General features: G+C 35.3%; 1 protein-coding gene across 1 annotated transcript in view; it reads right to left on the reverse strand.

Moving 5' to 3' along the window:
* Window positions 1-22,056, reverse strand: part of LOC145259171 (uncharacterized) — a 161,403-nt gene that overhangs the window by 116,846 nt on the left and 22,501 nt on the right. The window contains exons 3-4 of the mRNA XM_080116913.1: window positions 7,690-7,968; window positions 4,166-4,301 (exon numbers count right to left, since the gene is read on the reverse strand). Coding sequence (XP_079973039.1) covers window positions 4,166-4,301; window positions 7,690-7,968 — 415 coding nt within the window. The remainder of the gene's footprint in view (window positions 1-4,165; window positions 4,302-7,689; window positions 7,969-22,056) is intronic.

Raw genomic sequence — 22,056 nt, forward strand, 5'->3', positions numbered from 1 at the left:
TGGATCATTCTATCACTCCAGTAGCGATTATCTCACTTCTGATGCAATCCTGATATAAGATGACATGACATGAATGGAGTATGCTGTCACAGCTTATACCAAATTCCCACGACTTACGATTATTACACTGTTGTCTTGATGACTACTGTACACCCTTATCCTCGAGTGGTCTTTGAGTCTTGATAAGAGAAAAAAATAAGAATAAATTTTCTAGAATTCTAAAAAATCATAAGTTGGTGTCGAGAATAAATTTAGTATCATTGTGTCCACATGAAGGGCAAAAATTGGATCTAATGAGAATAAAATTTGGATTTGACTTAGTCATATGTATTCCTTCTTCAAAACAAAACTAGTAAATGAAATACTAGAGAGATTTTTGCTCGTTCATCAACTTGAGTTTTAGGTTATTTTTATACAGTGCATATCTGAATCTTTTTATACAGTGCATATCTGAATCTTTTTATACAGTGCATATCTGAATCTTTTTATACAGTGCATATCTGAATCTTTTACTATTTACTACTAGCATGGAGATCCGACGTTATCCTGGATTGAATGAAGATCGAGGAATGTTTCACCCTTCCAATACTTTTATTGTTATTGATATTGGTGAAATCGTCCATTTCTCAATCACACTGATTGATTGCCTGCCCGTTGGAAACCCACCACAGTGCACTGGGAGAAAACTTCATATACTTTCTCACAGATACTTAATCCAGAATACATTGTAGTCTACATTGCACTGTAGAGAACCTAGTGTTGATTTGATAAAATTATATTTATATAATGGTTTGAATTACTGTTTAAAATGCAAAAGTCAAATATCATGGTTCAATCGTACTCAAAACAGAAATATCCATTTTGAACACGCCCTTGTCTTATCAAAGAATCTTCTGCTTGTGTGGTGATAAAACTTCTCAAATGCACTTATGATGTTCGGCTGTATTAGGGTGTTAACTTTAGTCAAAATCATACTGTTCCTTCTTTAACTGGATTTTTTTGGTTATTGATTTTTTTAAGCACTTTCTTTTTCAGATTCAAAAACCTATCTAAGAAAACTCCCAGATACATAAAGTTCATTTGTGTGCAATTTCAAAAACATCAGATCAGCTGTTTTGGAGTCCATAAGAAATGAACACACAGTGCGTTTTAAATTTAAGTAGATTAAAAAACAATCCAACCTTAATCTCTACTGTGCTACGAATCATTAAGATGCAATGTTGAAGCTGTGAAAATTAAATTCACTAGATGGTAAATTTTCTGATTTCCAATAAATTTTGAATGCTTATAATCTGGTGGCTAATTGAACTACCAAAATAAACTTGGTACAGGGTGGAATGATAAAATTGTCGCACTAGAAAAGACAACATAATTCCATTTCCGTTTGATGAAAACCGGTTTTCTTTTTTTGTTGCAGACCCTTTGCTAGTTGGCCAGTTGTGTACAAATACCAACAGCGATAGGAGCCTTTTATCATGTCTGAAAGTGACACAATGCTCAACGAGCGAGATCGAAGATGTGCTGCTGTACAACTCATGCTCTCTACCGATCCAAGTTATGATAACAGGACAATTGCCAGCACCCTCAAAATGCATCGTTAGATTGCCACGAATAACGGACGTGCCAAGGGTGATGACAACAAAGTTTCTATAGTTATGGTCTTTGGTGTGGTTTCAAGTGAGTCTCACATCATGCCACCTCACATCTTCGAAGTCGGCTTGATAGCCAACACCAAAGTGTCCCTGGATGTGAAGAGTGTGGTTATCCCCTGGTGCAATCAGGTGGCTTCTGGCAGACCCTGGGTGTGGCAGCAGGATGGTGCCAGCCCACAAGTCCAAAGATATTCAGGCTTGGCTTCGGAAGGAGTGCTACAACTTTGTACACTTCTCTCACTGACCACACTCCTCCCCCGACCTGAACCTGCTGGACTACTTCATTTGGTCATACGTCAAGAACATCACCAACATGACCTCCTACAATAACAAAACCAGTTTGATCGCCACCATCTCTCAAGTATTCACCAAGCTCCCGCAAACTCTTGTGTAAAAGGCATGCTCCCAGTTCCACACCCATATCAAGGCAATGATTGAGGCTGAATACAGCTACATTGAATAGATGTCAGCTCTACTACATAATCAAATTAACTGAATTGATTTTTTCAATGAAAATTTTAAAATAAAGCTACAGTGTTGTTTTCTTTAGGGCGATAATTTCATCGTTCCACCCTGTAGTTCAATTTTTTATGTTTTGCAATGATATGTGTTCACAAGTGTTTAGTGTTGGGACGATAAATCAGAAAAATTGGAACATTTAGGGGAATCAGTATTGGAAAAATTTGTGCATATTTTCAGATGCCAAAACAATTCTTTTAATTGTTTTTATTATTTGAATTTGTTTAAAGCAAAATCTATCTTTACCGGTAATAATTATAAACTAATAAATATTTATTGGCTTTTAACGACTAGTAAAACTACGATCGATAGATGATTCTTACTAGTGTATTTTTTCGTTTAAGAAAATATCTGCACATATAGCATTTTTACGGTAATCAGAAAAAAATAACAACCCTATATTTAAATATTTACAGATTTATAAAGAATCGCAATCTGTAATTGTATCGGAATCGAAAATTTAGTATGGAATTAATATCATAATCGGGAAAAATATTGGAATCGTCCCATCACTAGTTTAAATATAATGAAAATAAAATTTTAGTTTGGAATATCTAATATTAATAAATAAAAGACAAAAAACTTAGTGAGAATTGTAATGTAGGTAGTGATGAAGTTTCAGTTATAGACTTGATTTAGACGAGGCAAACATAATTTATTATTATAAAATGTTATTGACACTATGATGATGTACTTTACTACAGTTTATTTTTTAAAATTATGTAGCTCCATATAGGCAACATTTTCAATTATTATCAAAATATCAAAATCAGTAAGGGGAATAATTCATATTTGTTAAATAATATAAAAAATTGTCTCTCTTACAACTAAAATTTTATTTCTTCTAGTTAGTGTATATATATATATATATATATATATAGAGAGAGAGAGAGAGAGACAGACAGACAGACAGACAGTAGTATGTAAATATATCTTTGCACTTACACCACACAGAGGCATCCATGTTTCATTCTTGAAGGCAGTCATCAAGCTAAATGTACAGATGTTTTGTTATTGGGTTTTATTTTTAGAGTGTTTACTCTAACTTTCTAACAAATAAAATTCATTTGTTATTACTCGCTTATAAGTTAATGTTTACATTGGCCAATGACTGAGCTTCTCTCAAAGGCCTTCTTGATTTTGTTTGACATCTTTTTTTCTTTATTTACGGCAGAAGTTTCCTGAACTTACTTCACCCACTACTAACTCTTGCAATCCTACTAACAGCAGACCCCCCCCATGTTCCAATGGTATTAGTAAAAATAAAAATTCCCAACATCCTTAACATTCAAATATACTTTCTCAACCTCTGCACTTATCAGTTTCCATTGTTTGACATTTCTTCCACACAAACTGTTTATCTTCTCTCAATTTACTTGTAATTCCACTGCATTTCTGGTGTATCCAATGCTTATAAGTACTACAACAAAAAAATTCAGTTGTTACCAACTCCCTTTCCACAGACTGAACAGAGAAACTTTATGCTTTTGTGGGGCTTTTCAACGCAATTGATCATCACTTTTCTCTTGGTAAAATCCATTCTCAAATCTGTACTTTCTTTAGCTTTCATCCAAGTTTTTCACTCAACCAGTGGACCTTCCATTGTTTCATAGGCACCAATAGCATCAGCATAAAGCACCTCTTCCAGACAACCCATATGAATAATAGGATTTCTATTAAAGCTCTCACTTTCAAGCATTCCATACTGTGTGTTGAACAGCCTTCACAAACCATTGGTTTGCCCTTAATTTATACAAAACTCGCCAGACAACCTCTCTTGGCACTTTTGTCAAAACCTTTCTCCAAATCAACAAAAACAAAAATACAGGTGCTTCTTCTTACCAAGATATTTCTCTTGCATTTGTCTCAGATATAAGTAAAGTAACATTAACATAATAAAAATTATTAAATTTAAAAAAAAACAAAAAAAACTAGAAAACAAACAATCCAACAAGTATAACTCATCTTCAAAAATTAAGAAAAATTGTACTTACAGTATCAGAAATGTTAGGTTAACTTCAATTTTTTTACGGTCTTTATATGTCTCTCCTAAACTCCAAGTACAATTCATAAATTGCCAGTTCATAACAATGCACTGGATGGAATGTTCAGGAATTGGAACCAGCATTTCTGAAAAAGATAAAATTTTAAGAAATAATATAATCAATCAATAATATAATCAATCAATAATATAATCAATCAATATACAAGCTGAAAATTAAACAAACCCTAATCATCATGAATAGAAATTGAAGGGTTGAGGTATTAAAATATAAATAATGCAATATTTAGTCAGAAAATGTTCAGGAGGGAGGGGGGTAAGCATAATAAGTTTGAGAAGGCTATATTTGCTTTCAATTAAATGCACGTGTGAAATACCTTTCCTTAATTTTTGCAGTGTCATAGACTTATTATACACTGACATTCTTCTGCTATATGTTGTGATGTTAACTAAGAATCTGGTTCTAATTTTGATAATAAACATGATCTTAATTTAGTATCTCTCAATGGTGTAATACCTTGCACAAATATTAGACTTCTGAATATATTTGGAATAATTTGTTTACATCTTTCTTAGTTGTTGTTTCACAACATTTTAGCCAACTATTCCTTCATTAGGTGGTAACCATGACGGAACGAAGACCAGAGTAATAGTTGGCCAAAACATTGTGAAACAACGTCTAATAAAGATGAGGATAATAGTCCGCAATAAATAAATTAATAAATAATACTCATCTCAATAATAAAATCCAATTAAAAATAATATATATATTTGAAATAAGTTCGCTAAATTTTAATTTTTCATTATCCTTGCAAATGTAATATAATCTTCTGAGTATGAGTATTTTTTGGTTAGAATGTGGTTAAAAAGTAGCACGAACCTGACCGTGTACAATGTGCTGTCCGTTTCAGATAAAAAAAAAAAAAATGGCCGCTCCTGCTATTTATGGACTGGTGGTCACGTGAGATAATGAGATTTGGGGGAAATATGCAAATGAAATGCAGTTAGTTTTCAAATAAAAATCCTGTGTGTCAGAGAGAGAGTGCATCTCTTTGGTAGAAGTAAGTTTCTGACAGATGTGTTTGATACTGAGAATTGTAAGAGGTAGAACATAACAGTTCGGAATTCTTTCTTTGGATCCTTTGGCAGGAAGGAGTTCTGTCAAATGTGAGTTGGATTCTGATAATGAGAATTGCGAGGAAAACATAATGGTTCGGAATTTTTTATTTGGACTTTACTTTCTGATGATACCAACACATTGCCAATGTGTTGAAAAAAAGCAACTGTTTTTTGCCAAAAGCTTTTGTGAATAGCAAAAATGGTTTCTTGAAACAAAACTAGATATTTTGGTAGTAGCATATTTGCCATGTTCAATAGCTCCAAACTTTTCAAGCAAGAGTCAACCATGCAGACTGTTTTACTTGTTGATTTAAAATTTCCAACAGAAACTCCAAAGTGTCTCTATGCAAGATCTTTATTTAAGACACAGTGGTGACTCTATCCAGCACAATCCTAGTGTATAGGACCACAAAAGGTTCATTCTTCAAGATCAGTCTCTCGTGCAGGGTCCTGGTCTCATATTGTGAACAGATAGTTAAGACCATAGTTTGAGTTGGTGCATACAAACAAGCATCGTCAAGCATTAATTATTAATTCTCAGTTGAAGTCTGGAATTTAACATTGAAAATGGAATGCCATTATTAACGATTACTATATTGCCCAATTTCTAATGTACACTCTTTAACCCTTATCCTCGAGTGGCCTCCTGGCCTTGATAAGTGGTGATGCCTATGTAAAAAAAAAAAAAAATGCTGAATAAAAATAAGAAATTTTGGCTTTTTTTAATACATAATTCATTCATAATTCATTCATCTTACTTCGTGCTAAGCTGGCCAAACTTGTGTTGAAGCAGTTGCATGCATTTGTAGTGAAATCAGTCCTGCTAATATTATATATTCATAGAATTGTTTTTTTTTGTTGTCTAAAGAATAAAATTGCAAAATGAAAGTTTTGATATAAACGTAATTATCCATGGATTTTGGTTATTTATTTCATGTTAAATATCTTGTATATATGTATAAGATAAGAACATAAGTCTATTGTGAAACTGTATAGCTCTGCCTGACAATATAAGGGTGGGACATAACTGGAGCTTACTTTTCCATATTTGTATGAAGTATTCCCAGAGTTTTGCCATGGAAACGTTCATAATTCAAAAACTGTTCATCTAAAATGATGCTGAAATTATGCTAAAATGATGCTGAAATGATGCTAAAATGATGCTGAAATGATGCATGCTGGTCACTGTTAATAAAAGGCATCAAATCTAAATATTAAATTTAGAAAAACTAAAAGTTGAAATTCCGTCAAAATTTCAACCATGATGGAATTGGTCAAGGTCACTTAGGATGCAGAATGTACAGAACAAATATTTAACATATATGTACAAATGTTCCTCGGATTTCTTCTTTCTTTTTTCTTCCATTATGGCCACATTTAAAAGATAGATAAGCCTGTATTGGAAATTATCATTATGCAGGCTCATCAGAATACATTCTGTCAGTTTATGAAAGAAGCAAAGGGATGCAACTCTGCAGTAGACTGACAGCAGCTAGAGCTGGGCAGAACTTATTGCACATTGGCAAAAATACATCTTCAATGAAAATACTCAATTTCACCTGTCTAACAGCAAAATCCCACCTCTTCACTATAGAGGTCCATTTGTTATATATTGAAACCCTACACCAGTAAGTAGTAATTGAGTTAGCTAGTGTGAATTTTGGTGAGGGTAACATGTTAGGATAATCTAGTGGCAAACGGAAATGTACTTAGTGACAGGTAACCTGTTTAAAACAGCGACTAAAGGTCAACTCCCTAGAAATACAAGTGTCGACAAATATGACCGTAGAAATGGCATCATGTGTTTGAGTGAGAGAACAGAATTTCTAACATATGCCGCTGCCCATCTGCATCTCTCAATTAATTCTAGTTTTTCTTTCAATGAGTAAACTCTCGAAATAAAACCATCAAAAACTCAACAAGTCTGTATTTTTATGTAGGAGTAGATTTGTTTGTCTTAGCTAAACAGAAGATCGCCGATCACTAAACAAGATGACGGCCATTCGAGAAATGCAGTGACGATGAAAGAAGCAATAAGGTAAAGAATATCTTTAAAAAGACTATTTAATTTTGTTCTTGATCGCTCATCGGTGAAAAAGTTACATGTGCGACCTCTTCATTTTATCTAAAATGTTACAAAGATTTTCTAATCAGATTGTACCTGTCCTTAAACAACTTACCTTTGGAATTTCAGTCTTGCTCACAGTTTCTTGGACAGTATCAATATGCAGAAATTTAAATGTAATGTGAGCAAAAATCTTTCCATACAACTCTCTTCCCAGGTTGCCTTCTATAAATCTCACTCCTAATACAGCAGCCTCTTAGGTTTTAGTGACAATATCGTTTGGGATAAAAATTAAAAGAATTAAAAAAACAAACACAACATGTACTACTTACTTTCTACACAAACAATTTGTCCACTGTAAAGAAGTTCTGTCTTGTTATCAATTTGCTTACGTATTTTACAAAAGTATGCACCAGACTGGTTTAAATGTGTTACGCACATGTTGAACTTCATAGTAGTTGCATTAACAATTTCGTAATGGTCCTGTGAGATATTCTGTCCCCTGAGTGTAATGTAAAGAGCGGAAGAGTTTCCATAGGTAAGCGACGACAAGGAACAATAAAAGGAGAGACACTCCCCAATGAACATAAAAGGATCATTTGGTTTCAAAACTGAAAAGTAAAAAAAGAAAAGAAAATTCAACAGATCAGAAAAGAAACATAGATATAGGCTGCAAAAGTTGAAACATTTTTGCAAGGAATGAATGCAACCCAAACATGAAATTTCCAATATTTTCAGTGTCTTTCATTCTGATTCAATTCACTATATTTTGTGACAAAGAGCAGAGGTCTGCTCGAAATATCAAAATAAAGCATAAAAAATTATATCGTTTTTATGCTTCTTACACCTCCCATAATCTTGAAAAACTTTTTCTAGAAAAATATGTGGAATTAGATACAAATTTATGTATAATAAGTTATATATGACAATTAAGCTGCACAGAAATTTCCACATTTTATCCTCATAAGAATTTCCAAAAAAGGTAACAAAATGTTTAATATTTTATGGAAATACAATTTATTCTGTGATACTAATTCTGGTATCCAAAAATTTGAATTGGTATTCGTAAATTTTTTTCAAACTACAGAAACCAACTAAATTAGTAACATATGTAGAATTTAGACATGTGGAAATTTTATACAAAAATTTGAATTGGTATTCGTAAATTTTTTTCAAACTACAGAAACCAACTAAATTAGTAACATATGTAGAATTTAGACATGTGGAAATTTTATACAAAAATTTGAATTGGTATTCGTAAATTTTTTTCAAACTACAGAAACCAACTAAATTAGTAACATATGTAGAATTTAGACATGTGGAAATTTTATACAAAAATTTGAATTGGTATTCGTAAATTTTTTTCAAACTACAGAAACCAACTAAATTAGTAACACATGTAGAATTTAGACATGTGGAAATTTTATACAAAAATTTGAATTGGTATTCGTAAATTTTTTTCAAACTACAGAAACCAACTAAATTAGTAACACATGTAGAATTTAGATATGTGGAAATTTTATACAAAAATTTGAATTGGTATTCGTAAATTTTTTTCAAACTACAGAAACCAACTAAATTAGTAACATATGTAGAATTTAGACATGTGGAAATTTTATACAAAAATTTGCATTGGTATTCGTAAATTTTTTTCAAACTACAGAAACCAACTAAATTAGTAACACATGTAGAATTTAGACATGTGGAAATTTTATACAAAAATTTGAATTGGTATTCGTAAATTTTTTTCAAACTACAGAAACCAACTAAATTAGTAACACATGTAGAATTTAGACATGTGGAAATTTTATACAAAAATTAAGTTCTATATATTTTTCCGGTCCATAATTTATTATTATATCGAATTATTGTACCAGATTCTACACAAGTTATAAAATAATAAAATAGTAATTTAGGTGATATAACATTAATTTTAAATAATATTTTTAAACCTTACCATAAATTTAATGTATGGCCATAAGAAGCATTAGAATATAAATGCAAATTCAACTGTTTAAGAACTTCTAGTAAGTAAAAATAATAAAACAAAAACAGAAAACATAAAGGAACCAAGAAAATCGGCAAAATTAAACGGTGATGTTTGCTTGGCTGGAGGTCTGAGGAGGAGGAACACTAACCAAACTTAAACTGAAAGAGTAACACTGGGACCCGTCAAGAGAGGAGGGGAGCACATGTAATGTGAAACACAAGAAGTCAAACAAATGTGACATGTTGAGAATGAAAAATAAAATGAATATTAGGTTTGAAATGAAGTCAGAGAAATCAAAACAAAAAAATGGAACTTTGAAAATGAACATGCATTACATACGGTTGAAAGAGGAGGAGGAGGAGGATTAAGCATGTGATGTAAGAAAGTAAAAAGAAAATTCGAATAAGCAGATGATCATTTCGTTTTGTAAAACAATAAATGATTTAATCAGAAAAAACTTGATTGAGAAAAAGAAGGATATGTCTCAAACATAAGAGAAACTATATGCAAATAAGTGAACTTTAAAATATTGAATGTATGAAGGAATTTTATGTTTTGTGGACAATATTTGATTTCCTGGGGAAAACATTTTGCATTATTATATGTATTGAATCATATGATTTTTACATTATAAAATTGAACATGTTTCTTATTTTTAATTACTGCCGTGTGTCTATATTTCTTTTGCCAATCGTTTTATTTTGTGTTTCACTGTTAAATATCAGAATTTCAAGTTAAATTCCAGCAAAATATAAATGTTAATTTTGTATCAATATTAATATGGTATGCCACATAATCGAGGTGCTCATCTCGGATGTCTGCAACATTGTTTTGGAATACTCATTCAGAGTATTGATATGGGACTTATATTTTTGTGGGGATCACCTAGGATGTCACACAACAAAACTATAAACACATACTTCTCAAAAAAAGGTGCAAAAAATATGGTTAATTCAATATAACAAACTAAACAATATTCCTAGAAAATTTTATCAAATTATTAGAAAAAAACTTATGTAGAGAAATGAATAAAAACGATTAAAAAAATTGAATGTAGAAAACAAATTAAGTTCATCAAGAAAATATGTAAAACATAAATATGAAAAAAAAAATACATGAAAAAAAATGAAAGAAAAAATGAATAAAATTGAGTTAATATAAAATTAAAGAAAAACATCAATGAAGACCAAGGAAAAATGAATTAAAAAAGTGAAAGCAAAAAATTAATGAAAAAAAAGAAAGATAATCAAAATAATGCAGAAAAGAATAAGAATAAAAACTGAATCAATAAAAATAGATGAAAAATATGAAATAATAAACAAAAAGAATGAAAATAACTGAATTGAAAAAATGAAAAAAGAGTGAAAACAATGAATGAAAATTCAATTAATAAATGAAAGAAAAATTAATGAAATTAAGTTAATGAAAAAATGAATAAAGAAAAAATGATTGGAGAAGTTTATTGAAAAGTGAAAGAAAAAAAAAGAAAAAAAGAAATGTAAAACTGAAAAACATTTAATTGAAAATATTGAATGAAAATGAAACAGATGAATGAAAAAATGAATTTAGAAGTGAATGAAAGAAAAGGGATGAAAAATATTAAAAATGAATGCAAAAAATGGTAAGCACATATCTTATCGGGTTTCTGGGGTTGTATCTTGTGTAGCTTCTAACTTTTAGGCAGAAAATCATACACGCACAAGCTTACACTTACCAAATGTAATACTAAACATTAATATTATCACTCCTGGGCAATGCTGTAATGAATAATATCGGACTTAGCAATGACTTTTATACTACTTAGCATGCATGCATATATATATATATATATATATATATATATATATATATATATATATATATATATATATACACACACACACACACCGATATTGTATCATTAGTGTTATGATTTTCGGGTAACACCATGATCTTTCCCTAGTATAATAACATAGTAACAAAAAAATGCAAAAGTTCTTTTTTTTTTTTTACTTGGGAGTCGCCACTGATCAAGACCAGAAGGCCACTCGAGGATAAGGGCTAATGAACGTAAGGTGATAGTGAAGTAATCCTTAATCATGTCAATTGGATGGAATTTGAATATTTATGAGGACGACCTAACAGGAACTTGTTTACATTGGATTTGAAGGCTACCATGTTGTATTTAACCGGGAAGCATACCAGTAGGCAGTTTTGAGAAAGAAGCTTTGTTTATGGAATCTGCATTTACACAGATAGAGAGTGGGGAAATCATATATAGTGGTTTTAGCTAGTCGAGTGTTTTTTGTGAAAGTTTGGCAAGTGAGGACCATAGATTGGAGTTCAGACGAGCACCTATCATGAAAATAATGATAGAGCAGAGACAGGCTGGTGACGTCTCTTGGGAAAGAGGTTGCAGGGAAGAAAAAGGGCATTGCCTACTAGGTTTTGAAGTCGGTTTTGAACTCTATCGAGGCAGGATAGGGTATGTAGAGCAGTTCCTGCCATGATGTGGCAACAGTACTTCATTAAAGGGAGCACCTGGCTTTTATACAGATAGAGGATCACATAAGGATCTCACAGGAGTGAGATACTTACTGGAGCAATAGAGTGATCCAACCATCTTTCCAGTGATTTGGCAACCTATTTGATGTGTGTGTTCCATTTCAGATCAGGAGTGAATGTTAATCCCAGAAGCATGCCAAGACACGGAGCTTTGCCATTCATTTCAATTGGGGCATGATGGGGATCAGAGTGATTATGATGAAAGGAGAGAAACTTGGTTTTCGATGCATTAAAATTAACCAACCACCTTTTTCTCCATTGCACCACGTTTTCAAGATCAGAAGAGAGAGAATCAGAAAGATTTTTGTCTTTGCTGACATTTGAAATGTCATCATAGATAGTTGTGTCGTCTGCATAAATGTCTACAAATGACCTAAGAATGTTATTTGGGAGATCGTTGATAAAGATCAGGAACATAGTTCGACCCAGAATGAAACTCTGAGGGACATCAGCATCAATACAGTGAGTTTCTGATTTTTGCCTATCAACAACTACTCTTATAAGCCTATCAGAGAGAAAGGATTTTATAACTGAGGGCATTCCCGGCTATTCCATAGCTAGCGATCTTATGAAGTAGACCTTTATGCCACACTTTCTCAAAAGACTTTGATATATCAAGAGCTATTGCTCTAGAGACAAAGCCTCCATCGAGTGATTCACTAATCCTGTGTGATATAACAGTTCGTATATCAGCTGTAGATCTCTCAGAATGGAAACTGTTATTTTTACTAAGGTGGTTGACCACTTCTTTATGATAGATTCCAGCAACTTACTCATGACACACATGAGACTGATTGGTCTGTAATGAGAAGGGGATGATCGATCACTAAAAATTTTAAATACAGGACAGACTGATGAAGTTTTTCAGGGTGTTGAGAAGCATTTCTCTTTAAGACAACGTTTAAACAGCTTTGGAAGTATGGGAGCTAGTTCCGATTGAAGTTTTTTGAGCACTATAACTGGAATGCGATTGGGATCAGTTGCTTTACTAGAATCAAGGTTTTTGATAAGTTTGGCCAAATTATGTACAGAAATTTGTATGTTGCTTAGTGTGTTTTCAGTCACAGGAGGGAATACAGGGGGGTAGGCAACCCTGATCACAAAGGGTAGAATTTGCTGCAAAGTTCTTGGCAGATGCTAATGATATTACCTCGGGTTCATTTAGGAATACAGGACATGCTTCTGTTCAGAACCCTTATTCACCAAAACTGGTGGAAGCTGCTGCTCTGCTACATGACATACTGAGCATATCAATCTCTTGCATTCTTTATTACTCTTTTACAATGGTTGCTGGTACTCCTAAAGGTGGCTTTAGTTTCACAACATCTATTATGTTGGAAGCAATGGAAATAGTGATTTCTGTGCGCAATGGCGGCAGCACATTCTGGAGTGAACCATGGCTGGCTGTTGGGCTTTAGCTAGAATTTTTGGAGGGTATGAAGCGGTCTATACCTGCAGTTAATCATTCAGTCAGGTCTAAAACTTTAGAGGACACATTCTGTTTGAACATGGAGTGCAAAGGTAGATCTGATATGAATGTTTGAAAGTCATCCCAATGGAGAGGTACATCAGGACTTAATATATTTTGTTTTTATCTTAACTGAGACAACTGAGTGATCGGAAAATCCCAATGGAGACAGAACAGAGGATGAGCACATGTCAGAGCAAGTTGTAAGAAACAGGTCAAGGAGACTTGCATATTGTCTACTGGAATCGAGCATACGAGTGGGTTCATGAACAATTTGCACAAGATCATATGGCAATCAAGAAATCATGACAATACCTCCCCTCATCATCAGTCTTGTTTGAGTGGACTAGCCATTCAACGTTGTGAACATCAAAGTATCCACAGACATGAATGTTAGCGGAGGCAGAATATGGTCAATTTTTTCAGAGATACTTTCAATGATAGAAACTCTGCTGTTATGGGGTCGATAGAGAGCAAATATGAATGCTGTGCTATGAGCAAGTGCTACTCTGAAGCACATGTAGGGCAAATTTGGATCTTCTCTGGAGATGTCCCTAACATATGGAAAACCATCTTTAATGTAGGTACATATTCCATGCCGATTTTAGGGGTCAGATTTGAATATAGTAATTTTCTGAGAAATGCTACATTTAAATACTTCAGACAGTTTTTGAAAGAAATAGATAAGCATTTGACAAGAAAGGGATTTACAGACAAACACTTCCGCAGATCTACAAACGTTAAAGATGACAGAATTGGCAATTTTTTTAGATAGAAAGAGGTCAAAGTTTTAGAAACAAAAAAAAAATTAGTTGGTAATATAGATAATGATGAATCGAATGAGTTAGTCAATCTGAGAATCAGAGAACGGGTGATGGGACATTCAAACATGCAGTCTACAAGATGATTACAGAGTCGGTTCTGGAACCAAAGTAGACAAAGTTATCTAATGTAACCCCAAGAAGAGACAATCCGACAGTGCAACTCGACCCGACATAAATCAGATAATAAAGCTACATTTTACATTTCGTGTGTTCTATTCACATGTTACTCGCTTTCAGACCAGACAATATTTTATTGAATTGTGCGATGAAGCAAAACAGGTGCCTCTGATTAACAATAGTAAAGCGGTGGCTGATGGACCAGACGACTTTGATTGTGAAGTAGTTGACTCACATCCCTGGATAATGCCATGAGGAGAGAGAAGGCGTAGAGGAATTTCAATCAATAAAGGATGGCTGATAGAACATTTGGGGTTGACTCACATTCCTAGAGGATGCCAGGGGGCTATAAAAGAATTCTGTCCTGAGTAAAATAGAAATCGATCAATGATTGACCAAATTTGAAAAAAAGGATAGTGGATGAGGTCTGACCTTTTCTTGGCTCGATGGGGTGTGAAAAAAAAAAAATCCTAGGATTATTTTTTAGCACGAAGTGGAGGAATCTAACAGATTGGGGCTCCACAGTATTGAGAATGAGTAGGTTAGATAAATAGGTTTCACAGCTAAGCTTAAAGAATGTGCAATAGGAAGTTTTTAAAACAAATACAAATTAAATATTTGACAAGAACGACATTTAAAATGATAAGCAATAACAACATTGGCTGATTTAAATATGATTATTTAAATGATGAGGCAGAACTAGAACTGAAAGTGGCCAGTTTTAGGAATAAACAAAAGAGATTATTATATAATAATGAAATTCAAGGAGTTAGGGTTAGTCAGTCTGAGAGTCGAGAAGCAAGTGACTGGATATTCAAACATGCAGTCCACAAAATAATCAAGTAAAAAGTTATCAAATGTATCCCAAAGAGACAATCTGGCAGTGTGATTCGACATGCATCTGAAAATAAAGCTACGTTTAAAAATATAACAAGAATTTTCCTAGCATCAGCAAGACAAGAGTGAACTAACGGCCAGAACTAGCAACAAAGAAACACAGCTGAAAGTATGCTTGTTTATATGTCTCCTCGTCGGCGAGGGGTGTTTTGTTGGACTGGGTGTAATGGATCATTTACAGAACTGTTATGTGTTTATTGAAAGGTTTATTGTACATGTTACACACACACACACACACACACACTTGTAATATGGATCATGGTTTGATGCTATAGAAGAACAGTGCATACTTAAAGTAGATATTATAAGATTACATGCATTGATGCACATTATAGATCGCAGTAACATGTTATTGTTTTGGTTGCCATGACTGTTCTGTTTCTATGAAACTACTGAACCTTGGAGGCACACATACACACACACAAACCTTGGAGGCACGCATACACATACAATCCTTGGAGGCACACATACACACACAACATGTAAAGAAAAAAAGGAAACATGGTTGGTTACCGCACACACAAATGGGAAAAATTAAAAAAAAAAGAAAAAGAAAAGGAGGGTTGATATGTCACATATAAGATTGGGGTCTAAAAAAAAATAAATAAAACAAAGTGTATATTTATTCCTAAGAAAAGAAAAAATGTGTACTCCCTATTTCTTTGTTATAAAAAAGAATTTTAGTTTGAAATTATTTACACATTACATTGACGTTAAATTTGAACTCAACCTCAGATCAAAAGTCTCAAACTCAAATCCAACTATTCTCTCTGCACTTTCCACACTGATGCCCAAAATAAAGAAGACGGCTCTTTTATAGAGACCCAACCACATCTCATTTGCATACCCCCTCCCCCCTCTCGTCACATCACATGATTTTCAGTCCATAAATACCAGGAGGCGGACATTTTTATTTTCTCTTTTTTTCTTTCCTAACACGAGCCACACGATGCATGAGGTAAGGTTCTTTACTTTTAACCACAATATATATAAGCACAAAGAACATATAGCTAGAAAATAAAGAATAAAATATAGTCAGAAAATAAAGTCAGAAGTAGAGAATGAAAATCCTTTTTGTGTTAATTGAGATCATGTTGATCAATGGAGAGCGCTTTAAGTAACAGTAAGTAATCAAGAACATGTAATTTGGCTTATTTCTGAATAGACCGGTGTGGCACTCAATTTTCGTCTTGACCAGCCTTCGGCGTCATATTGTACCAAAAAACTGCTTCTTGGGGCAAAATTTGGCTTCTTGATGCCACAGCTTTTATAGTGTGATAGTGCCTCTCTATAATTCCATTTCCACTTGGACGGTATGCAGCTCTAAAATATAGCCCCACATTCCACTTCACACATAAGTCTCTAAAAACTTCCGAGCGGAAAGACGTACCATTATCCACCAACACCTCTTCTACTGGCCCCTTTTCCATAAAAACCTCCTCGACAACTCTCTTTGCCTCTTCTGCTGTTTCATTCTTGATTTTCCGCCATATCGCTACTCTCCCAGGCCCACAATCAATCATAGTTACATGCGGTTCATGTTGATAATGTGTGATGTCAATGGCCAATCTCCACCAATTCTCTTCAACATGCAGTTCCCCTTTTTCATGTCTAGCCGGTGCAGGGTCGATTGATTGGTATTCCCTACATTGTTCCACCACCTTTTGGACGTCTTGCATTGTGATGTGTGGGTTTATTTTTCTTGTCAGGTAAATGGTCCGTTCCTTTCCAAAATGATGCAGGTTATGCAGGTCTTTTAAATTCTCTACTGCACAACATGCTGGAGCCCCGTCTCTTTCCTTGTGTAGCCAGGCTTTCTTGACTCTTGTCAGCCCATCTGCTTTATTTTTTTGTGACGGAACTAAGGTAATAGTTATCTTTAGTTTGAATTCTCAAACCAACTCTCCCAGCGCTCCAAGTCTACGCTTGATAAGCATCTCCACTGCTCCTTTGGTTTTGATCCGCTTATCACCAGACAGCTCCGATTTAATCCACGACACCACTGTTGCAGAGTCTGTTTTAACGTTCACTATCTGTAGCCCCCATTTTAGAACCAGATTGATGCCTTTCATCACAGCATCGAGTTCCACAACATTGATATGGGTGCTATCATCCTTTTTGCATAGCCAAGCAGCATCTTCAACAGCCACTTCTCCTATTTCCAATAATACCCCTAATGCTACATTGCTAGCATCAGTCCATATCACCCCTTCATGGCCCTCCTTTACATGCCATTTTCCTCTCACAGGGTCCATTTTTTTCACTTCTGCAATGACTTCTTGTATCATGAGAAGCATCTTCTCAACTGTCTGTCCCAGTCTGCCTTTTAATAAGACTGCACGCAGTTCGCAGCCATCCAGCTATTGGGTAGTGGCCAACCAGCTTTCCACATATAGAGAAAAGCTCTCTCTTAGCTAGGTCAACCTTGGCTTCAGGGATCTCATTTCCTCGCCCAAAGATCAATTTTCCTGACTTATTGTTCTGTAGTCGAAATCCCAAAGCCATCCCGTTTTCCAGTGACTCAGGCGGTTTTGTCGTCAGTCCATATGCTTTGATATGCTCTCTCACCCTTTCTGCAGTCACCTCTGTTTCGTCCATTAGTACATCGTCGATGTAAGAGCAGGTGCCTCTCTTGACTGCATCGTCTTTGGCCAACACTGTCTTAAGAACTGCCGTCATTATCTTTGGTGCGGAGTTCAGACCAAATCCTAATCTGGTCAGACAATAAACTTGACCTTTGTACTCTACCAATTGATATTTCCACAATTTCTCATCCACATGAAGTTGGAGGTAGGCTGACTTCAGGTCCACAATTTTAGTTGCCTGCTTCATCCTCCTCCATTTCCTTACGACTTCTTCACACACGTTGATTCCGTCCTTTGTGTGACAAGCGACAAACTTGTTCAGCTCACGGAAATCTAACACTGGCCTAACTTCCTTCTTAATAGGTTGGACCACAGCCATGAGTGGCAAAATTCCTTCAACTTTCCCTGACCACGGCATTAATATTCCTTCATCTATCCATCTCTCAACTTCTTTTTCAAACTCCGGCTCCGCAGCTCCTTTCAGTGTGCTTTTGTAGCAGCTGACCCAATTCGTCAATACAGGTGGCTCTACGGTCCATCGCCATTCTACCATCCATTCTTCGCCATTGAAGCAGGCTCGAAAGTCATCATCCTCAATCAGACATGGACGGGGTTTCGACGGTTGGTTGGTATCACCCCTGGTTACACTTCCTGTTATTCCCGGTGCATTCTGATTGCCAAACTTCACCTGGCCTTTAGCAATAGTAGCTCCTCCCAGTTGGTCTATTGCGTCCAGGCCCAGCACCAAATCAATTCCTGCAACCAGTCTATCAAGCACGATCACTCTTAGCCACAATGGCATATTCCTTACTACAATCTCTGCATCGGCCTCTCCACAGCATTCCACTTCTCTGCCATCCACCGCTCTAACGTTGCTGGTTCCATTCCAAGAGTTGGCGACGCTCGTAGTAATAAGTGTTGTTGTACATCCAGTATCAACAAGAGCTCTAGCCCTCTTTCCATTGATTGTGATCACTAACTGTGGCAACAAACTAATACACCTGTTCAGTATAAAAGGGGTGACTACTGGCGCAATAGCACCCCTTTACTCGTTTCCCAGAAGCGAAGGGCAATCCCTGCTAATGTGCTCTACTTGGCCACACCGAAAACAGATAATGTCTGGACGTGGCTCCCTACAGTCTCTCATCAGGTGTGGTCCTTGACATTGAAAGCATTTACCGGTAAATCCACGGCCTTGCTTTATCACTGGTCGCTCCTTTCTGCTTGCCACAGCAGCCGCGACCGCCCCCAGCTCACCGGACTGTTTCGCCAAAACTCTAGCATGCCTTAGAATCTCCTCCACCTCCATGGTTTCAATATCAGTAAGTCGTTGCAGTTCCATGGAGATGCGATCAGGGAAACCAGTTACAAGCGCCAGCTTTATAGTCTTCTCAAGGCATATCCAGCTAGTCGCCTTATCTCTGCCACGTACACGTCCACAGACTCCTCAGTCCAGGTGACTCTTTTGAGCTTGTTGTAAGCCTCAAACGCGTTCTCGGAAAATGCGGTCTTTAACCGGTTTTCGATGCTCTCAGCAATGGCCTGATCCGTCTCTCCCATTTCTAGATAGACCGCTAGAGCACTTCCTTCCAAATACATTGGTATTAACGTGGCTACATCCTCGATCTTCTGCAGCCTTGCCACCAACTTCAGCTTGTTAAGCCACGCAACCACATCACCTTCTCCAGTAAATGGCCTCAGGATATCGCTGCTAAATCTTACTCGGTCACCCATTTTTGTCACTGTGCCGAAATAGCTTGACGTTAAATTTGAACTCAACCTCAGATCCAAAGTCTCAAACTCAAATCCAACTGTTCTCTTCTCTCTGCACTTTCCACACTGACGCCCAAAATAAAGAAGACGGCTCTTTTATAAAGAGACCCAACCACATCTCATTTGCATACCCCCTCCCCCCCTCTCGTCACATCACGTGATCATCAGTCCATAAATACCAGAGGGCAGCCATTTTTATTTTCTCTTTTTTTTCTTTCCTAACACGAGCCAAACGATGCATGAGGTAAGGTTCTTTACTTTTAACCACATAATAATATAATATTACGAATTAACTAAGTTTGGAGGTATTACAATTATACATTACAAAATAGTGTCTAGAAATAAAGAACAAGAAATGGAGTAATTGTTCAAAAGTGAAAAATTCATATTAAACAGACAGAAAGTATCAGTAGAAAAGGAGGTAATTTGTAATCCACACTTATTAGTGTGTAGAAAAAATATCATGATAAAAAATGTGCACAATAATGTTCATTGTGGAATAACAGCTACATACAAATGTTTACAACTTTTTTTTTTTTTTTTTTTTTTTTTACACAGTGATCACCACTTATCAAGGCCCGGAAGCCACTCAGGGATAAGGGTTATTGCAAGTACATTACGTTAGTGTGGAGATTTGATGAAGTGTTTACTTAAGGGGACGGTTCATTAGGAATTTGTTAACATTGGACTTGAAGACATCCAAGTTGTAGTCCGGTGGGAAGTAGGCAGACGGAACAGAGTTCCACAGGCGTGCAGTTCTAAGAAAGAAGCTTTCTTTATGGAATCCGCGTTTTGATTTAGGCACATCCACTCTAGGATTCTTCAGGCTTATGTGCATAAGCCTGAAAGGTTGCCCAGATATATTTCAGAAACATTGAGAATTACATATGAAACATTGAGAATTACATATGCAAATGTCTTAAATGTGCAAAACTAAAGAATTCTTCCAAACGAAATTACACACATAACCTAAGAAAACAAAACCAAAACGTTCACATAGCTCATACATAAGTGAATGAAGTTGGATTATGTTTGATATTGGTCGATTCCTTTTTCAGCCTGAAGGTTTTTGAGTAAAAGATAGAAAAACTAGTAAAACAAATTCACTCTTCTCAGATCCTTGTGGACAGTAGTCTGAAGAATTCCAATAATATGAATGATCAATCCTCATCTCAAAAATTCACAAACATGTCATTAATGAAATCTTTATGGTTTCAAATCCTGCAGCAGCCAAAAATAGGTCAACCAACCACATTACAAATTCAAATGTGTACATCTTATGATGTGTGGATGTGAAACCTGACCAGTAAGGGCTGAAGACATGTGTTGCATGGAGAGAAATGATATGAGAATGATAGAGTGGATGCATACTGTGAGTTTCAAAGACAGGCTTAGTTCTTGAAGCAAAATGTGGTAGGCAAAACAAAAAAAATTCAGGAACACAGATAGAAAATATCGCCCACCTCTAGAAAAGAGGGAGTTCTTGTTTGTAATAACCGTGGAGAAAAAAAAAGACAAAAAAACAGAAAGAACAAGAATTTGCTTCTCGCAGACACGTGGTTCGTCACAAAGAACAATCCAATTGCTAGAACCACCTACACACAATCTGCAGGACCCCCCGACTCCTGTCCAGTGTCCTGCCTTTATAGCGGCCGGGAATTATGTATTTGCATAATCGCGCGAGAGCAGACACGATTCTACAATAATTGCATGAGGTAAACGCTAATAAAAACCCATGGACACCATCTTGGGACCCTTTCTTCCGCTCGGCCCGAAACACAACAGACGTATTCGAGGTAAGCTCTCTATTTCCCCTCATTTCGGTTATTGCTAATTCTGCTACAGTTCTGATGACCTAAGGAAAAAATTAAATAAGTAGAGTATAGGGAGATGTGTACAGAACAAAAGCCTTTTGGGTACATTGAAAGAGTGGAGGCGAGTTCTTAGGCAGATGTAGAACAGTTGAAGAAGCAGGTTCAGTTTACAGAAGAAAGTAAAGGAAAACATGGAAGGAAGTGATAAGAATGAACTCAAGACAAAGATGGATTAATAAAGACTTAGCCAGAGATAGGATTGTTTGGAAGTTGATTTCTTAAAGCTATCTAATGCATGTCAGCATGTAAAAAACAAATGTTAAACTAATGATGAAGAAGAAGTTGTGGCTGCTTATCTTCTTTTTTTTTTTTAAATTCTTTTTTCAGGAATTTCGATATTTTTGTACCTTATTAGTTGTTCACAAGTTAAATTTGTTTAGGTTAGATTTTCTTTTTTTTAATACAGCAAACCCATCTTATCAGATAATAAATACATCGACTGACAGAGTTCAGAGAAATATTAATTACAGCTAAAAACTGATCTAAAAACTGAGCAAGCTAAAATACCAAAGTTATTTGCAAAAACACAGAAAAATCAGTCCATCATCACAGTCAGCACTTTTGTAACATGCAGCAAACTGAATATATGCTAAATTGTTAACAGGCGAATATGAAAAACATACTTAG

Source organism: Euprymna scolopes, chromosome 34 (assembly GCF_053919585.1).
Source record: "Euprymna scolopes isolate OS-2025 chromosome 34, ASM5391958v1, whole genome shotgun sequence".
Lineage (NCBI taxonomy): Eukaryota > Metazoa > Mollusca > Cephalopoda > Sepiida > Sepiolidae > Euprymna > Euprymna scolopes.